General features: G+C 52.3%; 8 protein-coding genes across 8 annotated transcripts; 4 read left to right on the top strand and 4 right to left on the bottom strand.

Moving 5' to 3' along the window:
• The first annotated feature begins 555 nt into the window (after positions 1–555).
• HMPREF1120_04539 (uncharacterized protein) lies at positions 556–3,539 on the top strand. The gene is made up of 2 exons (XM_009158670.1): positions 556–1,276; positions 1,335–3,539. Exons 1-2 carry the CDS (start codon positions 912–914, stop codon positions 3,031–3,033), a joined length of 2,064 nt encoding a protein of 687 aa, XP_009156918.1. The 5' UTR covers positions 556–911; the 3' UTR covers positions 3,034–3,539.
• Positions 3,264–4,791, bottom strand: HMPREF1120_04540 (uncharacterized protein). The gene has a single exon (XM_009158671.1). The coding sequence runs from the start codon at positions 4,427–4,429 to the stop codon at positions 3,566–3,568; it is 864 nt and encodes a 287-aa protein (XP_009156919.1). The 5' UTR covers positions 4,430–4,791; the 3' UTR covers positions 3,264–3,565.
• A 618-nt stretch (positions 4,792–5,409) lies between these two features.
• On the bottom strand, positions 5,410–6,504 carry HMPREF1120_04541 (uncharacterized protein; the record flags this gene model as incomplete). The annotated part of the gene is made up of 2 exons (XM_009158672.1): positions 5,410–5,893; positions 5,954–6,504. The coding sequence occupies 2 exons, from the start codon at positions 6,502–6,504 to the stop codon at positions 5,410–5,412; spliced, it is 1,035 nt and encodes a 344-aa protein (XP_009156920.1).
• Positions 6,505–6,897: 393 nt separating this feature from the next.
• HMPREF1120_04542 (esterase/lipase) lies at positions 6,898–8,004 on the bottom strand (the record flags this gene model as incomplete). The annotated part of the gene is made up of 1 exon (XM_009158673.1): positions 6,898–8,004. The coding sequence occupies one exon, from the start codon at positions 8,002–8,004 to the stop codon at positions 6,898–6,900; it is 1,107 nt and encodes a 368-aa protein (XP_009156921.1).
• Positions 8,005–8,286: 282 nt separating this feature from the next.
• Positions 8,287–9,927, bottom strand: HMPREF1120_04543 (uncharacterized protein; the record flags this gene model as incomplete). Its single annotated transcript, XM_009158674.1, has 3 exons — positions 8,287–8,381; positions 8,436–8,573; positions 8,628–9,927. 3 exons carry the CDS (start codon positions 9,925–9,927, stop codon positions 8,287–8,289), a joined length of 1,533 nt encoding a protein of 510 aa, XP_009156922.1.
• Positions 9,928–10,786: 859 nt separating this feature from the next.
• HMPREF1120_04544 (uncharacterized protein) lies at positions 10,787–15,569 on the top strand. The gene is made up of 2 exons (XM_009158675.1): positions 10,787–11,147; positions 11,211–15,569. The coding sequence occupies exon 2, from the start codon at positions 11,954–11,956 to the stop codon at positions 15,017–15,019; it is 3,066 nt and encodes a 1,021-aa protein (XP_009156923.1). The 5' UTR covers positions 10,787–11,147; positions 11,211–11,953; the 3' UTR covers positions 15,020–15,569.
• A 1,452-nt stretch (positions 15,570–17,021) lies between these two features.
• On the top strand, positions 17,022–19,534 carry HMPREF1120_04545 (uncharacterized protein; the record flags this gene model as incomplete). Its single annotated transcript, XM_009158676.1, has 2 exons — positions 17,022–17,028; positions 17,325–19,534. The coding sequence occupies 2 exons, from the start codon at positions 17,022–17,024 to the stop codon at positions 19,532–19,534; spliced, it is 2,217 nt and encodes a 738-aa protein (XP_009156924.1).
• Positions 19,535–19,793: 259 nt separating this feature from the next.
• On the top strand, positions 19,794–19,991 carry HMPREF1120_04546 (uncharacterized protein; the record flags this gene model as incomplete). Its single annotated transcript, XM_009158677.1, has 1 exon — positions 19,794–19,991. One exon carries the CDS (start codon positions 19,794–19,796, stop codon positions 19,989–19,991), a length of 198 nt encoding a protein of 65 aa, XP_009156925.1.
• Positions 19,992–20,119: the final 128 nt, after the last annotated feature.

A 20,119-nucleotide genomic window follows, 5' to 3' on the forward strand; every position in this document is an offset into this window, starting at 1 on the left:
CGGCTGCCAGTGGAGATGAAGGTGACAGATATCAGAATAGTCATAGGATGGATGTAGCAAGGTCAATGCAATTTATCACGACAACTGACCCAGATAGCTAAGGAGGCATCAGTGAGATTAGTGATGACGTGACGTGATCTCAAAGCAATGATTACCTAGGTACTCGTATCCGGCAGCTTGGACTTGGAGGACCGTCCAACTGAAGGGAGAGCCGCGTGGGTTGTGTTGAGAAGATGGTGTAGTCATGATGTGATGGTGTAGATTTGCTTAGCTACAACGTAGGTAATCCCACCCCAGCTGTTCGAGTAGAGCATGCCCGCCTCAGCCAAGGAGCCTACCCTAGCCTCCAGTGGGCACCAAACAAGCATCATGGTTGATACTGGGGCCGAGGGGGCCTTAGGCTGGGTAAATCTAGGCTGCGGGTGGCTGCCATTGCCTGTGGAGGCGGGCAAAACCAGGTGCGAAATCGGCGCGCGCGGGGCGTAGGGGGCCTAGCATGCCCTCAGACTTCAAAGTGTAGACAGCTCAATTCATAAACGACAACTACTCCTCCCTCGGTAGATACCAAGGGATCTCAGGCTTGTCGATTCTCAATTTCTCATTCTTTCTCAATCCATTCCAGCGCATCCCAAAAGTACAATTACTGTAATTCGGATTTCTGCCAGTGTTATCCGCTTCCGTCGATCCCCATAAAGTACCCGCCCGGAGCCCCGAAACAGCCCCGAATCTGACACCGAGCGCACCCACTGGGAGGACTGGCACGACTGACACTGGCACTGCATCGCACGCCTACAACTACAGTAAAGCTCCAGCTCCAGCTCCAGCTCCAGTTGAGCTTCCCCACCGTGTGTGGCACCGGCCCTCCCACTGGCACACGAGCCAACTGCTGCCACGCCTCACCGGCGGTTGGAATGCTTCAACTGTCCAAGTTGCCAAAGTCGATTACTGGCGACATTGACAAGTCATGTCCAACCCCAGCATCTCATAGACGCGGTTTCAGCGTCGACTCCATCGCCGGCGATGGGTTACTCAGCCCTGTGGGAGCCCTGCGGCCGCGATGGGGTCATCGACGCCAATTGAGTCTCTCCAGCCTACAGTCCAGAAGGGCGATTTGTTTAGGCATCGCCATTCTCTTCTTCGTCTTTACCGGCCTGTTGTGGTCGATCCCACAACTCTCCAAGGTTGTCCAAAAGAATGCCCAGCAAGGACCCATCCCGATCGGTCAATCGAGGTATCCAGACGGAAAAGAGGTCTTTTGGTGGGAGCAATTCAATCGGTAGGCCACTCGCGCTGTGAGCCGGTGTCAGAGTGGTCTCCTGCTAACTGCCTTTCAGACTTCAAGGCTTCTACCACGGGCGCAAGAACATCGTTCCCTTCACGCAATATGTCCCTGAACAACAAAGCGACCGGACCGATCTTTTCGATGGCGGTCCTCGAAGTGATCCCCAGTTGGTCGATGTGTCATCTGGGTCAGCTCCGACCATCGACGCGTGCTACATAGACCAGGAGAGAAAAATCGCCCCGCCTAAAATATCTGCGTATCAAGGCATGCCGCAGGGAATGCCAGTACCACTATTTGGTTCTGCGAAAGAGCTTGGACTCAACGACCAAGTCTGTTACGATCGAGTCAACCGATATGGCCCGTACGGATTAGGAATCTCCGCTGATCACGGTGGACTGGGCGTGAGTATGGAAGGAGACAATGAAGGACTCGACCGGGTTCCCGTCGTGGACTGGAGAAATGTCAATTGGCACGCGGCGCAGGAACAATGTCTGGACAAGAACAAGGAGCGACTGAAATCTCGCACTGCATTCGTGATCCGGACGTGGAACACGCACCAATACACCGCCTATGAAATCATGATGCTCCGGGCTCTCATCAGCGAGTTGGCTTTGCTCTCCGGTGGTCAATATAGAGTTCACTTCCTCATTCACGTCCAAGACGATACCATCCCCATCTGGGCATCGCAAGATATCTACAACCAGACATTAAAGGATAGCCTGCCGGAGGCGTTCCGCGGCATGGGTGTTCTCTGGTCTGAGGCTCAAATGAAGTTGATATATCCCCCACCATTTCCCGAAAGTATAGTCAACCTCTCCGGCAAAGACATCTACGGAGCTTATCGGTCATTACATTTCCCCATGCAGTATTTCGCATCCTTGCATTCAGAGTATGACTACTTTTGGCATTGGGAAATGGACATTAGAATCACCGGACACTATCACGAGTTAATACACCGCCTCACGGCATGGGCAGAAAAGCAGGCGCAGGAATATGCAGGGGAGCGTTCATCCAAATTCTACATCCCCTCACTGCACCACGACTCGTATGAGAATTATGCGCAGTCCATTGTCGAAGAGGTCAAAGCAGCAAATCGAACACCAGTGTCTGGACCACAGCTGCCCTCCGAGCGTCTGTTTCAGATTCCAGCCCAGCAGAATCCATTGGGGTCGGATCATATAACGGACTTCATCACATTGAACCCTCTATTCGACCCAACTCATACCCACTGGGCCTTTCACAACGACATCACGGGTTACAACCTCACTACCGAGGGTCGACCGCCCACGCGTGCCGCCTTGATCACTGCATCGCGCATGTCGCGCCGTTTGCTGCTGCTCATGCACGAAGAAACATATCGGAACAAACATACCATGTTCCCTGAAATGTATCCCGCGTCGATTGCGCTGCATTATGGTTTGAAAGCGATCAGCGTGCCTCTACCGGTGTACTTTGACCGTGACTGGCCCCCAGTACATGCTGACGAGGTGTTTAACAATGCCCCGCTCAGTGAAGCGAGCAAGAAGGCCGGCATGGACCATGGGGGCGGGTACTTTCATGGCGAGAACGGTAGTGTATTTGGGCCTGGGGAGCATGTGTTCCGAGGGTCGACGTACTATTCCAACGCGGCGTTTGCGGGATATCTTTGGCGACGGTGGTTGGGACGAGAAAATGAAGATGTTGATGACGAAGTGCAGAGTGGAAGGATGTGTTTGCCAATCATGGTGTTGCATCCGATCAAAAGTGAGTAGTCCTACTTTGCTTCGCTCAGTAGGTATTGAAACAAGCCAAGCGAGGTACCTGTAGGTATCAAATTGAGCGAAGTGATCTGAGTACTACGAGTGAAGCGAGGTACTGCCTTGGTAAGGCATTAAACTGAGCAAGGCGAAGTACCTGTGCCTACTAGTAAGGTATTAGACCCGGCGAAGCCAAGTGTCTCTGCCTCTACCTAGGTAGGTAGGGAGGTACTAGGTGGCAAAAGTATTGCTGCAGTTCTGGTCGACGTGACATTTCGTTCTACATGATTCATTCATTGACTGAAAGATACCGAGGTGGGTAAGTACCAAGGTGTGTAGGTTACTGAAATTCAAGCATTGGCGTAAAGGTCTTCTGGTCTGAGAACAATAAAACAGAAGCAATTGATGGAATGATACGACAAGTCAATTGAACGCCAATCATGCCGTGATGTGATGTGATCCTTGCTGTGATATATATATGTATATATGCTGGGAAGGGCCTGGGGCGGAAGTGTGTACTGTAATGGATTGTTCAAGTTCTTTCCTACTACCATAACCCCCATAACCCCCGTTCATCAACTCCCAAACACGGATCCCTCGCCGGCTTTTTCACCGACCACACCCTCTCGTACCGTCCGACATCTTCACCGCCCGTCGCAAAGTCCCATTCCCCAGGATCGGGTTGTCCGGTCTCAGTGAGTCTGGGATACGCGCCGAGCATGGTGAAGCCAGATAGCGGGGTATCGATTACTGCGTTGCGCTTTCTGGCGGCAGCGCTTGTGTTGACGCTGGCGTTGGCATCCGTGGCAGCGGATCCAGCGTTGGTGGTGGATGTGGAAGAGGAGTCAGGTGGTACTTCTATACGATGTCCATCCCCCGGCGTCAACAGCGCAAATTCCGCATTTGGTTCAGTGTCGTACGTCTTGTGGGCCACGCCGGCGGGCAGCACAAAAACGTCGCCTGCGCGGGCGTGGATGAAAACACCTTTGAAGGAAGGAGGATCGTGAGTGGAAGTAGGACCGTTCGCTCCGCGCCTTGCTCCCGGTCCGCCGTCCGCTTCGCCGTCTGCAATCCCAAATCGTATCGTCGCACTCCCACTCAACACGGCCATACACTCGTGCACGGAGGAATGATAGTGAGATCTTTGGGTACGGCCGTACCGGTAGATCCATTGCACGTCCCAGCCGTTGGAGATGAATGTGTCGTAGGCGATTGTGGCTAGACGTGTAGGATCCAGAGAGGAATGGTGATTGTTATCAGCCGGAGACTTCTGGTGGTCTTTGAGAAGGTGAAGGAGGCCGGGGTAATAGATCAACGGACGATGTGGAGAGTTAGGAATCAGTCGGGTTGGTGGGAGGTGGTAGGTTTGGATTTCGATTTTACTAATGGTTTCGACTTTGGGTTCGGCCATGGTGGTGTGATGATATTTCTTCCTTTCTTTGGAGCGAGTAAAATGTAGTAGGAGTAGATATAACCAAGGTAGTATTATGAAGGTGATGATAAATGACCACAGTAACTCGCGATACTGGTGGTAATGTGGTGAGAATGGTACCTCCAGTGAGACTTGTATGCAGGTGTAGTGCTCGGTTTATTTTGACTCTTCTGTCTCGTAATTGTTAACCCTACGAAAATCTCCCCAACTGGGTTGCTGTAAGCACCTAAAGATGATTAGATACCAAGGCCGATGGTAGGTATCTAAGGATAGAGTGAAATGGGCGCTGAATCCTAGTCGAACAAGAGGCGTTGGAGTCCGAATGCGGGATTCTCGCAAGGCTGCAACGCGGGGTTGGTGGTTCCTCGGTTCTTTGGTAAGTTGCCCTACTAGTACTACTACTATTATAGTGGTATGAGTACCTACCTGGTATGTAGACACTCTGGTGGATATGTAACGTCTGGGTATAATTCCTTATCTCGAATCTTGCTAAAGACATGTTTATCACCGAGATCTAAGGGGTGTAGACACAGTATATTGAAAACAGGTTCGATTTTGTAAGCTACGATTCTGGGGTACTGCACCTCCTCGTGTTGGAAGAGCTGAAAGGAACAAAGCTGTCTGGATTACTAGTATGGATTATTACAGGTAGTAGTAGCGTCGAAATGACCAAGCCGAGTGTTGTCCAAGAGTGGAATATCATTACCTAGTAGATGATTTATCTTCAACTGTTTTCCCCTGGTATCATGATTGTACAGTGCATATCTGAACAGACGTGTTGTATCTCCAACTTCAAACGCGCCGTGTCGGGGGTGCCTCTTGGCCACCTGTCTGATCTCGATGCCTCGATGCCACTTGTCTTCTCGCAGCGTGGATTGATAACCCAGCACGGCGCCGATCCATCTTCGGACATCACGTCAATTAATGTGTAATATCAAATTGTCCCCTTTTTGTTGACTTTATCTCCTGTTCTGCTGTCTCATGGACAAAATCTGCACCATCCGGATGAAAATGTTGAGGAAATCCAGTTCCAAGCTGATGCTCTCGTTCACAACGTCCTTTCTGACCAAGCCACGCTCACTCATACGAGCATGGTGTAAGATCTTCTGAATATCATAGAGAGTGAAGCCACCGAACACGGCCAGACCACCGTACAGCCAAATGTTCTCTGACCAAGCCAAGGTTCGGACAGCGGTGGCGGGAAGAACGAGAGGAGCGAAGCCGGAAATAGCCACGATGGCCACACCGGCCAGTAGAGGACCACCAAGGTACAAATATTTCTCCTGCTTGGCAGTGGCACCAACGAACGCAATGCTGCCCATCATGCCGACGGTGTACAGACCAGCGCGAGCCAGAATGGCCGGCGACATGAAAAACAGAGGCGACAGGATGGCTGCTTGGCTGACATTGAACAAAGTCCAGAGGGCGTATTTTTGAACGTAGCTACAACAACACAGTCAGTATTTCGCCGGAAAAAGGGAATATCTTGTGTTTCAAACTTACTTGTCAGGATTGGTGTAAAACGTGCCGTACATCGTGCCAATGCTTGCCGCCAAAGACACACCAATGACCAACCATGGGTTCGTTGCCATAAGCCGATAGCTCCATCCGTTGGAGTGCAGTGTCTTGGCCGCAAGCGCAATAATACCGACGCCCAAGCCAGTGTGCATAAATGTCTGGTTCAAGTATTCCCGCTCGAAGGGAGGCATACCACCATCCTCACGCGTTTCCCGGTTGAAAATCAGGTTGGTGGCAACAATGGTACCGCCCAGCAATGCCGCGCCATAGAGAAGTCGTTGCGTCAGGTTTCCGCTCGCTGCCGGGTTGACGGGTTGGTAGGAAGGTGTCTGGTAGCCGCGTTTGAAGGCATTTCGAAGGGCGGCGGACTTGAACAGAGACTGGGCGTTGGTCGTTGACGGTCGTGGGTTGAAGAAAGCATTTGACGATTTCGAGCCGGAAGAGTGGAACGTCCGGATGATGCTCGATGGTTTGCGGAATTGTCGGAAGGCGTTCGAGGAGACCGCAAAGGGCCTTCTGAGAACGAAGGAGGACATCGCGACTACGGATGAGAAGCGAAGTGGGATCTGTTGTGGTTGATGAAAAGAATAAAAGAAGAAGACATTCGCAGGCAGTTATACAGCTGCGTAGGTCAGTCCGAGTCCGAGTTGCCATCGAAGGCTTTCGAGAATGACGTCGAATCTGGCTTAGTCTGAGAGGCGTGTGATTGGCTGAAATATGCCGAGGCTGATCACGTGGAAACAACCATAAATCCGCTAACGCCGTCTATAACTCCACATGTTTGCAATTTGTATTTTTGATCATGGCAGTGATTCCGTACTATCAGAGCGATGAATTGACCTCGGAAGAGAAGTACTGGATGCAGCAAGAAGTATCGAGACTGAGGAACAAGGGATTTTATCCTGTCCAGATCAGTGATAGGATGGTTATCATTGGACACTCTTCCAACCTTGGAGGAAAGACAACATATTATCCCCCAGATGCTCAATCACGTACCCTCCCTCCAGCAGAATGAGCGCCGGCACATCCTTCAAATTCCGTCTTATGCGCTCCGCAATAATCGAGTAGTCTTCTGTATGGATCTGAAAATATCCCAAAGGATCTGAATGGTATGTGTCGAATCCGAGACTCACGATGAGAAACTCCGGTCCAAAGTCCAGTAGACACTGCAGTGCCAGTTCAAGTTTCTGCAAGTACTCTTCCACCGAACTGCCGACCTTGAGGGGGAAATTGAAGTTCTTCCCGCTGCCCTCACCGATGCCCAGCTCCTCCTCATCTCCGGTATAGTACGGAAACTCGTCTTGACCGTGAATGCTGGTGTACAAGACCTTAGGATCGGCGTAAAAGATCTCTTGCGTTCCGTTACCGTGGTGAAAGTCGATATCAAGAATGCCGATGTGGGCCTCCGGGTGAGCAGATCGCCATGTACTCACCGCCAGTGCGGCGTTGTTGATATAGCAATACCCTCCGGCTCGGCGGCCATCACAGTGGTGACCTGGAGGGCGACAGAGGGCCAGTACTGTATCAACAGGGTTGGAGCCCGGGGCATTTCCCGGGAACCCCAATAACATGTCTGTTCCTTCGACAGCTAAGTTTGCAGACGCAACCATGGCACGATAGCTCTCTGACATGATACCAGAGCTCATGTCAAAGGCGTAGTATCCGGCTCGGGCGAAAGGATCTTTTGGCGGTCGCATAGGCTTTCCCGTGGAGGTCGGCAGGAAGAAACACTCTGGAAGAACATGGCCGCTTTTTTCGATCAACCCTGCTGCCACCCATTCGTCGTGCACATCCCGTAGATGCTGCAAGTAACCATAGTCGTGCGTGTCCGCGGTGAGTGTCAGCAGTCGCGCCTCGGGTTCTTGTCCACCGCTGGCCCCCGCTCGTATCGGCCGTATCTCATGTCCGGAGATGCCCAAAGCTTCGAGGATCACTTTGATTCGTTTGGGCGACTCCAGAGCAGGGATAAGCTTGGAACCTAACAATTCCACCGTGTTGTGAAGAAGCGTGTCAGGGTCGAACAGGGTGACTAGCATCTTGAACGAGCAATTTCTGTGCGAGCATGGCATATGTCGAAAACTGGGTTGAGGATACGGCGTGGTGACTCGCGTCGCGATTAACAAAGATGCCACTCTATGGCTCGCTCCAACCATGAAGAAGTCGTAGTGGAAACTACCAACTGTATGATCGCGGCACCATCCGGCCCTAACTTCGGAAGTGTCATCGCGGCCGGGACCCCAAACGAAAGGCCAATGCACGTGATACGGGGGCTAGTTCTAGGGCTCTCTGGATGTCGTCCCTTCTGGCAACGTTCTACTTCAGTAATCATTTGTGTAGATGTTGCCGTAAGCCGAAGACTGGACCGGAAGTGACGCTCGATGAGGCCTTGACACGTCAGACTCGAATTGTCTTCCTACATGGCACAAGATGTCAGACTAATGAACTCATATTACCACCTCAAACTCACCCTCCTTGACCAGTCCTTCCAACAATACATTCTTCTGTCGAAGCTTGCTGCACGTATCTCGCATGCTCTGAAAAGCTCGCTGTTGAGATTTGGCAAAGTTGTCCAGAATCACGGCCATTCTAGCCCTGAAGACTTGCCCTGGTACAACCAGACTCAGCATCGCAATCACCCAGACCAAGCGGGACAACATACCAGGATATTCAAGGTCGGCAGCCAGCCTGGCGTCAAGATCGCCACCATAGGGTTGATCCGTGAAACAGCGTAAAGCCGTCGCGCGGACAGCTGCGGTGTACTCGTCTAACAGTGGCATGACGTCCGTATGTAATGGCCCAGCATCTGTTACAGGAAATTCTGGGTCTGATGGCGGAATAGTCGCCAAATCGGGGAAAGGCGTCGTATCCTCAGCCATGGGAAGAAATGTAGTTGACTGTGAGTCGGTATCCACAATGGCGAAAGTCGGCAGGTTGTTTTGGTTGGACGTGCTTGTCGCATTGGGTGTCTGTTGAAGTTGTGTCGAGGAGTCAAACATCCCCTGATCCAGCATTGAATTCTCCTCCAGCATATCCGGAGGGATTGTAATGTTGTTCTGGAATACAGAAAAATGGTCAAAGCCAGCGGAGGCTGGCATTGTCGGATCAGAGATGGTGTAATTGTAGGCAGAGTTGCTGGAGGCATGAGGATATTCAGCATTCTCATTCGACATCGGTAGACCATTCACACCTAGGCCTTCTGACGACAATCCACTGTCACCAAAGTTCTGGTACTGGTTTTCGCCTCCAGCCAGATCAAATTGGCCAGAGACGTCAGAAAACTCGAGGGAAGGCAGCTCGTCGCTGTTTTCAACGGTTAGAAGGATTTCGGGGTCGCTTCCTTCACCGGAACCAGGAGGTTTCTCCTCACGAAGATAATGCAACTGAATAGGCTCGTCTTGGTCGCCAGAAGCTGGTGTGGCAGCGACATTGAAACCACCACTTGCCGGTGGATGAAGAAGCGTGGGATTGGAAAGCTGGAGGTTGTATGTCTGATCTACGATCGCATTGGATGGCCCAGGTGACTGCTCGTCCCGAAGGTCAGGACGCGTGCCGCCTGTGAAGGAATGAGACCTCGATCTTGATCTTGACTTGCTGACCTCTCGACGTGCAAACCGTCGCAGGTTGCGATCTTCATAAGGATGAAGGTTGCCGCGCTCATCTGTCCGTGATCGTGGCCTCCGACCAGGACGACTAATGTCGAAGATAGTCTTACCTGTCTGAGCTATTTGTTGCAACCTTTCATCGCGACTCGAGTACTTTTTGAATTCCCACTGCTTTATCTTGCGCTCCCATTGCCGCGGCGTGGCGTCGAAATTGAAGTGTTTCTTCATATATTCGGCGGCATCGTTCTTTGTCATGTTTTGATCGATGTAGCAACGTCGGAAGTTCTCCTTTTGAGCCTCCCATTCCTCTTCATCGTGACGCGTGTCTAATGACGATGACTCGTCCTCAGACGCCATCGCCACGGGACCCGGTAAGAAGAACCTGAAACACAGGCGAACTTCGAACCTGATTCTCAGCCTGATAACACTCCGATGCAGCACCAGCGCTTTCTGTTAGTCTTTTGCGAATTTTCTTTGTTTCTCTGGCAAGACAAATTGGCTGTGGTACAGGCGGAAGACTTCAAGTATGGTTACACCATTTGCGGTTCATGTTCTCATTGTTATTGAGCAGGAAGCAAGGCGCTAATAGGAGCTGCTGCTGGTTGCATCAGGTTAGGACATCACGCATGCCGCTGGCTCTACGTAGTAGCTCTCCGATCCCTGGCAATCGGCCCCAATCGTTGATCATGGGGCTAAGTGCCTAGGACTCGGAAGGCTCTGCGGCTGAAGTGCTATCACTAGTGCTACAGCACTGGCACTGGCATTGGTGGTCAGGAGTCTTCCAGGTCAAGTTGGTTTTGGCCGGCACGATCCAGGGCCGAGTCCAACGGGACGACAGGCGGCCGTTGGAGTGGAGAGGGGACTGGATCAGGGAGACGGGCCGCTGAACTCGGACTGTCAGCTTCGAGTTGAACACTTTGGACGCCTTATCCAGGGGCGAGGAGGCTCATGTGGTCGACCGTATCCCTCTTCCATACTGTAGTAGTACACAAGTGACTACCGTGAAGTATAACTCACCTTGCAGCATCTCAGGCATTTTCAAGGATGGACAAAATACGCGCCCATTTCTTCGTTTCCCGTTTTTGATTTCATGGGACCAACCATTACTAGTAGGTAGTAGTAGTTCACCTCGGCCGGCGCCGTAGCCCTCGCTGTGGACATGCTGCTAGTAAGTACACCTGGGTGCGGGCTACCATGGTGTCCGCTGGTCTGCGACCGCGGACTGACTGCCCAAATCCTCTGCAAGCGAAGCTTCATGCACTCTTGAGCGAACAATGATGGCCTTCGACGGCTGGAACAAGATGCGTCATTTATGGAGGGTGAATTCGTCTCCTTCTGATTCAAATCGTCGTTTTGTGTTTATATATGACTATTCGCCACTCCAAAGCGGCACACTGGCATGGTCTTGTTCTTGTTGATGGCACCGTGACGGCTTCCGGCTGATTATGCGCGCCCAATGATGCATCAACTCCGATTTCTGTTAAACGCTGCTTGGCAGCACGTCATCTCGGGCGTTCTATCAGTTGTCTGCGCCGTTTTTACCGTATGTGGCGTCTTGCTCTCTCCTGTATTGCACTGTAAGTGTCCCTACTAAGGGTGGTATGTTCTGCTGCGTCAACCAGGGTTGACATATTCAACAGTCTTCCGAGTCGGACACCATGACATCGAGGATCCCGGATCCGCACACGAACATTGCGCTCGGCCCGCTCCTGAACCTTCAGTATCGACTGCAAATGCAAACTCGTCTGGTCGGTCAACGCCGACATCGTCATCGACCGACAGTCTATCTCCGCCGCCGATGGGACATGAACTGGGGGACTTTGCCGGAATCGGTGGCATATTTGAAGAAGGGTAATTCTACCCAACGTATGATGCTTTTACAAGGTTTTACGTGATCTGAGCGATTTACCGGCAGGCGGGCGCATTGGAGCGCCATGGTCATTAGACAGGATGAGGCGGTTAAGGTAATATGGCGTGGCAGGCTTGAATGGATAACTAAGTTTCCCTGGTATCAAAAGTGAATCTGTATGATGGCCTGCAACATTAGGTAGGTAGGGAGTTGGGGCTCCTTGGCACGTGACTTCGCGATTCCAGACGCGGGGTTACGCGCTAAAACAGTGCCAAGCCTTTGTTGAGCCGCAAACGTGGCGGTGCAGAAGTCCTAAAACCTCCTAGTGTTTCTAATGACTATCAGTGGCGGTGCAAATGAGGCGCAGGACTTTGTTATGTTGACAGCGCTGCTTCTCCGTCATCAACGCCGCCACCGACTGCTGCGATACCCTCATCAGCCCAATGCTGCGTGTTATGTTTTGTTTATCCCGGTTAATCTTTCGCATTGGCACTCACTCGCCGGCCCCGATGGGCAATCCCTGGTTCGCCCATCATGTCAGCCATTGTCCTCCTGTCCTCTTCGCCGCCGCAAACATTTGCCCGCTCCCCGACTCCGGTCGACTGCTCGTCACCCTTACCCTCGCCCGGCGGGATATTGAGAGACGCCACACAGGGCTCGAAGCGGTTCAAATCTGCTAGCAAGTCGAGGAATGGTTTCTCCAATGGTTTCAGCACCGCCCGGTCGTTGCTCGCAACAAAGACTGGCGCGGAGAATATCCCTCTGCGTTCCCCTGGGAAGGAGAGGTTCAAGACAGGCAGTCCAATTGCTTCGCAGCATCGTGGTGGGACGGGCAGCCCTCGAGGAAGATTCATTTCGGAAAAGGTAGATGGCCGGCCGGACGAGAATTCGGGTTGTTTCCCGCCCTCGCAACCTCAACCGCAAATGGTTGCCAATGATCAAGAATGTCCTCCTCATGCGGATATATTTGACTTTCCGGATAGCACGCCGCCTGAAAAACTTTCAAGAGTGGAAGAACCAAGACATATGGATGATAGTCCTTTGCACTTGGAAAAGGCGATACCCAGACGGTTAGATTGGACGCCGGTAAAGCCAAGCGGTAAGGCATCAACCAATACAAACGAAGCGGTAGACCATGCGGCGAGCTTCTCGAAAAGCCTGTTGGAGGATTTTACGTATGCCGAGTCGAAATGTCCTGAAACCAACAAGCTTACGACCAAATTGGACGTCAATGGCGAACCGATGAAACGAAGGCGCATAGACTTTGTGGTCACGGCGAACTCGTTAAGGGAAACAGTGCCAATGCTACCTCCTCCAAATAATAACCAGGGCAAAAAGGGCGAGATGAAAGGGAGCAAGAGAAGGAGTAAATCGCCCACAAAGAAGATGCTCACCATTACTGGATTGGCTACCTCCAATTATGGCCAGGATCATGGAAAAAGCGACAGAAAAGTTGCACCAATGTTGGAATATTTAACATCAACACAATTTGGTGCAGAAAGCGAGGCTGGATCTGCCACTGAACAGCAAGCGAAGCCGAAACCTGGCCGCAAGAAAGCCAGCGCAAACAAGAAAGCACCGGCCAGAAGTCGTCTGGTATCCCCTACATCTGCCATGAAGGCTATTGAAAGTCAGGAGGCCTTGTTCGGGTCTGCAAGCCAGCTCGCTCGCGACGAGTCACCTACTTTGTTGCGAGATACCTTGGAAGCTCTCAAGAACTCAGAGTGCTTTCTGTCGTCAGATCCCATCTCTCCGCAGAGGACACAGCCGATATCCATCGAGTCAACTTCACCATATCAATGCCGAGGCACAAGCAGATTCGTCAAGAAGAAAAACCTATGGAGCGCTGCCGGCAGAGACGAAGATAATGCACTGTTGCAGGTTGATACCGTTGACCTTGTTGATTCTCCCGCGGTACGGCTGGCCCTTGCTGGGAAAGATGTCCTCCTGCAGCCGGCGGAGCCTGTGCTTCCAAAGGCTTGTGACGGGCTAAGAGAATGGCACGCCCACGTCTCGGATACCCCTCTGATCAGAAAAGCCGGTTCGTTGGTCGATATTGACGATATCGTAACTCCTGCCGGAGGAAGGTCCACAGTCTCTCCTTCGAAGATCCAAATGAGATCTTACCATACTTCACGGCCGTTAGAACCAGAGGCGAGAGCTACAGAGCCGAGCAAATCCGAAGCTCGACCAGCCGAAGATGTCGCACCATCTCCCGCTCCCAGCAAACCTGTTCCCGTGAAACCATGCTACGCAGGTTTCTCCACTCACGAGCTGCAGAAACAGATCTCGGCATACGGTTTCAAGCCGGTCAAGAAGCGCGAGAAGATGATTGAACTACTCGACCGATGTTGGGATGACAAGCACGGCATTGCCCCCCAAGAAGAGAATCGTGAGGCAATGACGCACGGAGATTTTCTCAGCAAAGTCCATGATGTCTCTGCTCGGCCTGTACCTAAAGTGAAGAAGCCCCGCGGCAAGCGGAAATCCGAAACCTCAGGCGAACCTAAGCCCGCAAAGGAGCCGAAGAAGAGGAAGAATGCCGAACCGAAATCAAAGCGACTGTCAACAGAAGCCGCCGAAGTGAAAAAGGATACAGAAGCGCCGGCCGAACAAGCCAAAAAAGCGGTTCGCAAGCGGACATCCAAGAAGGCGCTATCAGAGGAAGTGGTGATGGATGTGGATGATATTGACGCCGACAAAGAGGTTGATGGTGGTCTAGATGGTGGGACTGTGGTTGGGGAATCGGCAAAGCCTGCTGCCACTCCATTCGATTCAAAGACGAAGCCAAGCTTGAAGCAGGCCCCAACTCCACAAGCGAACAAGCCGGCAACACCTCCACCCACCTTGCCACCCATAAGCTTCTCATCGTCTCCTCCAGCCCCAGTTACAGGCCTCCAGAGTGGTGCACTTGGCTCTTTGGTGCAGACAGCGTCGTACTCGAACCATCCACCTACTGAAGTGACACCCCCGGAAGAAACAGATAAGCGACCATCCTCAGCTGGAAGTCTCCCTGCACCAGGAGGACCGAAGACTACCCTACGGAAGCGAAAAGCAGCGACAAATTCAGACCCGGATCCAGAGCCAGAAACCAAACCAAAACCGAGAACAAATGCGAAGACGAAGGCGAAGGCAAAGTCAAAAACGGATCCAGCAACGGTTCGAGAGTCCCCTTGTACCACTTCACTTACACCAGACCACACTCCTCCAGCGGCACTTCCCGATATCCAAGCCCAAATCCACGCAGCGATCCATTTCCGTCCTCAACCTCAATTTCAACCTCAGCCTCAACCTCCGCAAGACTCACAGAGGACGGAGTCCGGTGCCACCCAACCCAAGGGGGAAACCAACTCCAGCTCCAAGGCTAAGACTAAGGCATGCCTTTCAGCTACTGCGCGCGTGCCGACATGGCGTGAAAAAATCCTCATGTACGACCCTATTGTCCTCGAAGATCTGACGGCATGGTTGAATACCCAAGGATTCGCGGCGATAGGGGAGGATCGAGAAGTCTCGGCGCTTGAAGTTAGGGAGTGGTGCGAAATGAATGGCGTTTGTTGTCTTTGGAAAGGTGGATGGAGGGGGAATAAGAATAAGGAGTGAACGAGGGCACGAGTGGACTTCCCACCCGAACTCAGTTGTCAACAGAAATTATGGTGGGTGGGCATATAACACGGTGATGATGCCGCTCGCTCGCTGTACGATAGGATGGAACGGGACAGGACACGGTTTGTTGATGCCGTGTACAGTACCTACCTAGCTTTACCTAGCTTTTGGATATTGATACAACACTCGAATCATCAATACCCAGCTGGTATTGTAGCGCCTCAGTACAGATATGCTGGGCGCTTATTGTTCAAATGCGCCCCTAATCGTAGGGGTTTAATAGTCGGACTCTACGGAGGACACTGGCATGCGTTGCAATGTGGTGATGGTCGGAGTACTGTACGCACTTCAGCCTGACGATGACTGACAGCAGCAAGATCGTGGGGAGATCCCGGGCTGATATCTTAGATACCTTACCGGAGCTAGCGGTCTGTCAGACTTTAAGGGTGACTGTGACATTTGACTCGGCCGCTCGGGTTGCCATTTCTTTTGCCGACAAGAAAGACATGTCATAGTATAGATAGAAAAGACCAAGGAAGTGTAAAACTGTAAAACTGTCGCTGTAGCTGTCGCTGTGCAAAATATGTATTGCCTATCTACAATGTAGGTACCTATATAAATAGTCTCCCTCTCCTTTCGAGGCCGAGGCTGTGTGGCCATGTAGCCTCGAGAGGAGAGGAGAGGAGAGAAGAGAAGAGAAGAAAAGAATGAATGGGCGCAATTCTATTCATCCCCTCGTCAAAACTTCGTCTCGCTCGTCTTTGTGCAGTTCGGCACATTTTGTCATCAGTGTGAGTCTGACGATTGGGTTCCTCTTGATGTGTGGTCGAATATGGTTTCCTGACTCGAGCGAAGCTTGTCTTTGTAGAGGAGGGGCTTTTGTTTTCTGAGAAAGGTTCAAAGACACAAGAAACCGCGTTGTTGCTCGACAACATCGAAAAAACGATGGATGTCTGTAGAACACGGGGGGTTGTTTGCCCGGAAGAAAAGAAAAAAGAGTGAAAGAAGAAAAAAAATAAAAATAAAAACGGGCTTCCTCCTCCTCCTCCATCCTCTCCATCTTCACCCTCACCTCACCCTACTCCTCCACACTGTAGCCTGCCCGACAGTATGACTCAGTCGACAGAAACCCACTAACTTGCACACGAAGCGTCACTAAGCGTGACCGTCGTTCCGGCAAGACACAAATTACTCAAGGCGTACGTGGCAATGTCTTCCTGGATCTGAGCGACGGACTTCGTTGCAGTCAATGGAGTCAGAAGATTGTTCCCGTATGCCTTACATGTGGTGCCCAAATTGTGACAATTGGTGATGGCGGTGCTGGTGACCTGCGAAGGAAGACATGGCAGCAATGGTCCGTTGGCCGTACATGTGCCAGATGAGATACCGGCGGACGACAGACTCTCAAGAGCGCAGAAGTTGACGTTGACGTTGCACTGCTGAGCCGGCAGGGGCGTAACAGGGCAGGTGGCATCGGAAATCTGGAGGGTGAAAATGCCGACTGCGTTACACAATCCATTGAGCAGACTGATGGGGCCCAGGGCGGCTTGGAGTTCAGAGGTTGTCAGACTGAATCCGTATGCGATGTTGTTGGCGTAGGCCACGGACTTGACTCCAAATTGGCCGAGGAACGAGTTGGCAAATGCTTGCATTTGTGCATCGCTACATCCGAGAACGTTAGGACATGCTTGGCTGATAACTGTATATCCGACGATTAGGGGCGCACAGAATGGAACCTGGGCGTTGCACTGGACTGCGGGAGTCGTGGTGGTCGCTGGTGCTGAGGTGGTCGTTGTGGTCGTGGTCGTTGTAGTGAGAGTAGTTAGCGTTGTTGGCTGTGGTGTTGTTGTCGACACAGTGGTCGTTGCTGGCTGTGTTGTTGTTGTCGACACAGTGGTTGTTGTTGGCTGTGTTGTTGTTGTCGACACAGTGGTTGTTGTTGGCTGACTGGTTGTTGTGGTTGTAAGGCTCGAGGTAGTTGTTGTTGGCGAAACTGGGCATGTCGGGTCTCGGACGATAACACTGACTGGACCTCCGAGAAGATCACAAACCTGGTTCAACTCTCCAGCATTGACTGCTGCAGCAACTTGCTCGGGTGTAATTCTGAGACCAATGACTGAGTTGTCTCCGACCAGAACCGATAGAACTTGAGGATTGCCACCGAGGAGTGTGGGGACGAGACTCAACAATTCGTTGACGGTGCAAAGAAGGCCAGGAGCGAACGGACAACTGGCGGTAGCAACAATATTGGCCGTTATTAGTTGAGAATCCAAGCAGATATTGACGTTGAGGTTACAAATAGGCCCAGATGTGGTTGTCGTTGCTGCTGTACTTGATGTCGTTGTAGTCACTGTCGTCACTGTGGTGATAGTCGCCGAGGAAGTGGATGATATAGCCTGTGTCGTGCTGGATGAGCTCGATGAAGGTGACGATGAGGTGACGCTGGTAAATGTAGAGGTTGAGGTTGATCCGCCACCAGTCGAGGTCGAGACACTGCTAGTTAAGCTTGACGAACCACCACTCGAGGTTGATGTACCAGAACTTGAAGCCCCAGAGGTCGAGGATCCACCAGTCGCGCTCGTAAGGCTGCTAGTCAAGGTTGAGGAGCCACCACCAGAGGAGGTTGATGCTGAGGTCGACGAGCCACCAGTCGATGTCGAGATACCGCTTGTCAAGGTTGACGAGCCACCAGACGAGGTTGTCGCAGAGGTCAAGGACCCACCAGTTGACGTTGTGATACTGCTAGTCAAGGTTGAGGAGCTACCACCGGCTGAGGTTGGCGTCTCAGTGGTTGAGATAACAGAGGTTGACGAAGCACCAGGGGTTGACGAAGCACCAGAGGTTGACGAAGCACCAGAGGTTGACGAAGCACCAGAGGTTGACGAAGCACCAGAGGTTGATGTCTCAGAGGTCGACGCACCAGAGGTTGAGGAGCCACCAGCCGAAGTTGACGAAACACTAATGGATGAGGTCGATATACTACCGGTCGAGGTTGAAGTCTCAGAGGTTGAGGCACCAGAGGTTGAGGCACCAGAGGTTGACGAACCGCTACCAGTAGAGGTAGAGACACCTGTCGAGGTTACCACGTTAGATGTCGATACACCAGAGGTTGACGTAATACTGGTAGAGGAAGTCGAGGCTGAACTCTCAGACGTGGAAGGACCCGAGGTTGAAGAGCCACCAGTCGATGTTGAGGTCTCAGAGGTTGATGCACCAGAGGTCGATAGACCAGTAGTAGTCGAGGTTGGTTCGCCACCGCCCGAGGTCGATACACCGGAAGTTGAAGCACCAGAGGTTGACAAACCAGAAGTCGACGGACCAGTAGTAGTCGAGGTCGACTCACCACCACTCGAGGTCGATACACCAGAGGTTGACGGACCAGTAGTAGTCGAGGTGGATTCACCACCAGTCGAGGTTGAGGTTGACGTATCAGAGGTTGACGTACCACCACCATTGGAGGTTGACAGGCTAGAAGAGGTAGTCGATCCACTAGAAGTCGAAGTCGATACACCACCAGACGAGGTCGACGTACCGGAGCTCAAGGAGCCGCTGGTCGAGGTTGAGAGGCTAGTCGAAGTCGACACACCGCTGGACGAGGTTGTCGATTCACCAGTAGTCGAGCTCGATGCACCACCGCCAGTCGAGGTTGTCGACTCGCCACTGCCCGTTGAGGTCGAAATACCGCCGGAGGTCGATATGCCGCCAGTAGTCGAGGACGATGCAACACCAGTAGAGGTTGATGACTCACCTGTAGTTGAGATACCGCCTGAGGTCGAGATACCGGATGTCGAAATAGCACCAGAGGTTGAAATACCGCTTGTCAGGCTTGATGCGCCAGTAGTTGAGGTTGAGATAGGGCCAGTTGAGCTTGATGTGCCAGTGGTCGATCCCGATGGGCTGCCGGTAGTCGATATACCACCAGAGGTTGAGGCACCGCCTGAGGTTGAGGCACCGCCTGAGGTTGAGACACCGCCTGAGGTTGAGGAACCGCCTGAGGTTGAGACACCGCCTGAGGTTGAGGAACCGCCTGAGGTTGAGACACCACCCGAGGTTGAGATCCCGCTCGTCAAGCTTGTTGCTCCGCCAGTTGAGGTCGAAACACCGCCAGTTGCAGATGATGCCGTGTTCGTTGTAGAACTGGTAGAAAGAGTTGACCCAGTCGGTGCTGATGTAGTAGAGGCTAACGTCGTGGAGCTTGTGGTGGATGGAGCTATAGAAGATGAGAAGAGGGCAACTGAATTTTCCTGGGATAAACTTACAGGTAGGGATGATGTCAACCGGATTAGGGCAGAAATCACCTTCCAGGAAAGCACTGACAACACCATCTTGCTCAAGGCAAAAGCCTGCTGTACCTCGCAGGTGGGCGAACTCCCCAACCATGTACCAGCTGGCAAATCCGGGTGGAAGGCCCAGAAAGCGGTGGAGGGGGGACTTCTGGAAAACAGCCGTACCCACGCCCTTTCCATCCGAGATGAAAGTGTCATTGTTGCCCCTGAATACAAGTGCGGCTGAAGACAAGTCGTAAACCGCAATCCCATCGTTGTCGGAGTTGAAACCCACATAACTGATGACAGCCTGTCTTGGACTCAAGGGAACAGGAGTCGAACTGATCTTGAGATAAAATCCTGTTCCGGTGGGAGTAAGGCTACCTGTCACAGTTGTTGAGGATGATGTGCTGCTACCCGAGGTCACGGCGGAAGATACGCTGCTGCTGGTTGCGGTGGTGCTCAAGGACGACGTACTGCTGCCTCCAGCGTTGCTGGACGAGGAGATGCTGGTAGTTCCGGTAGTGCTCAAAGACGACGTGCTGCTGCTGCCTCCAGCATTGCTAGACACGCTGGTAGTTCCGGCGTTGCTCAAGGACGACGTGCTGGTGCTGCCTCCGGAAATGGTGGATGATAGCGTGCTGCTCGTTTTGCTACCGGTCGAGGACGACGATGTTGATCCGCTCTGTGGCCCGACGGTCTGAGACGAAGTGGTAGAAGCCGTGTATGAGCTGCTAGGACCAACCGTGGAGGAACCCGTGTATGAAGTGCTGGACTTAACAGTGGTAGAAGCAGTGTATGAACTGCTGGGACCAACCGTGGAGGAACCCGT

Source organism: Exophiala dermatitidis (genome assembly GCF_000230625.1).
Source record: "Exophiala dermatitidis NIH/UT8656 unplaced genomic scaffold supercont1.4, whole genome shotgun sequence".
Taxonomy (NCBI): domain Eukaryota; kingdom Fungi; phylum Ascomycota; class Eurotiomycetes; order Chaetothyriales; family Herpotrichiellaceae; genus Exophiala; species Exophiala dermatitidis.

Excerpts from the sequence above, each read along its gene's own strand:
- HMPREF1120_04540 (XM_009158671.1), bottom strand. The coding sequence starts at position 4,429 with ATGGCCGAACCCAAAGTCGAAACCATTAGTAAAATCGAAATCCAAACC.
- HMPREF1120_04539 (XM_009158670.1), top strand. The coding sequence starts at position 912 with ATGCTTCAACTGTCCAAGTTGCCAAAGTCGATTACTGGCGACATTGAC. Across the intron at positions 1,277-1,334 it reads TGGTGGGAGCAATTCAATCG|ACTTCAAGGCTTCTACCACG; the intron begins GTAGGCCACTCG and ends ACTGCCTTTCAG.
- HMPREF1120_04544 (XM_009158675.1), top strand. The coding sequence starts at position 11,954 with ATGTCAGCCATTGTCCTCCTGTCCTCTTCGCCGCCGCAAACATTTGCC.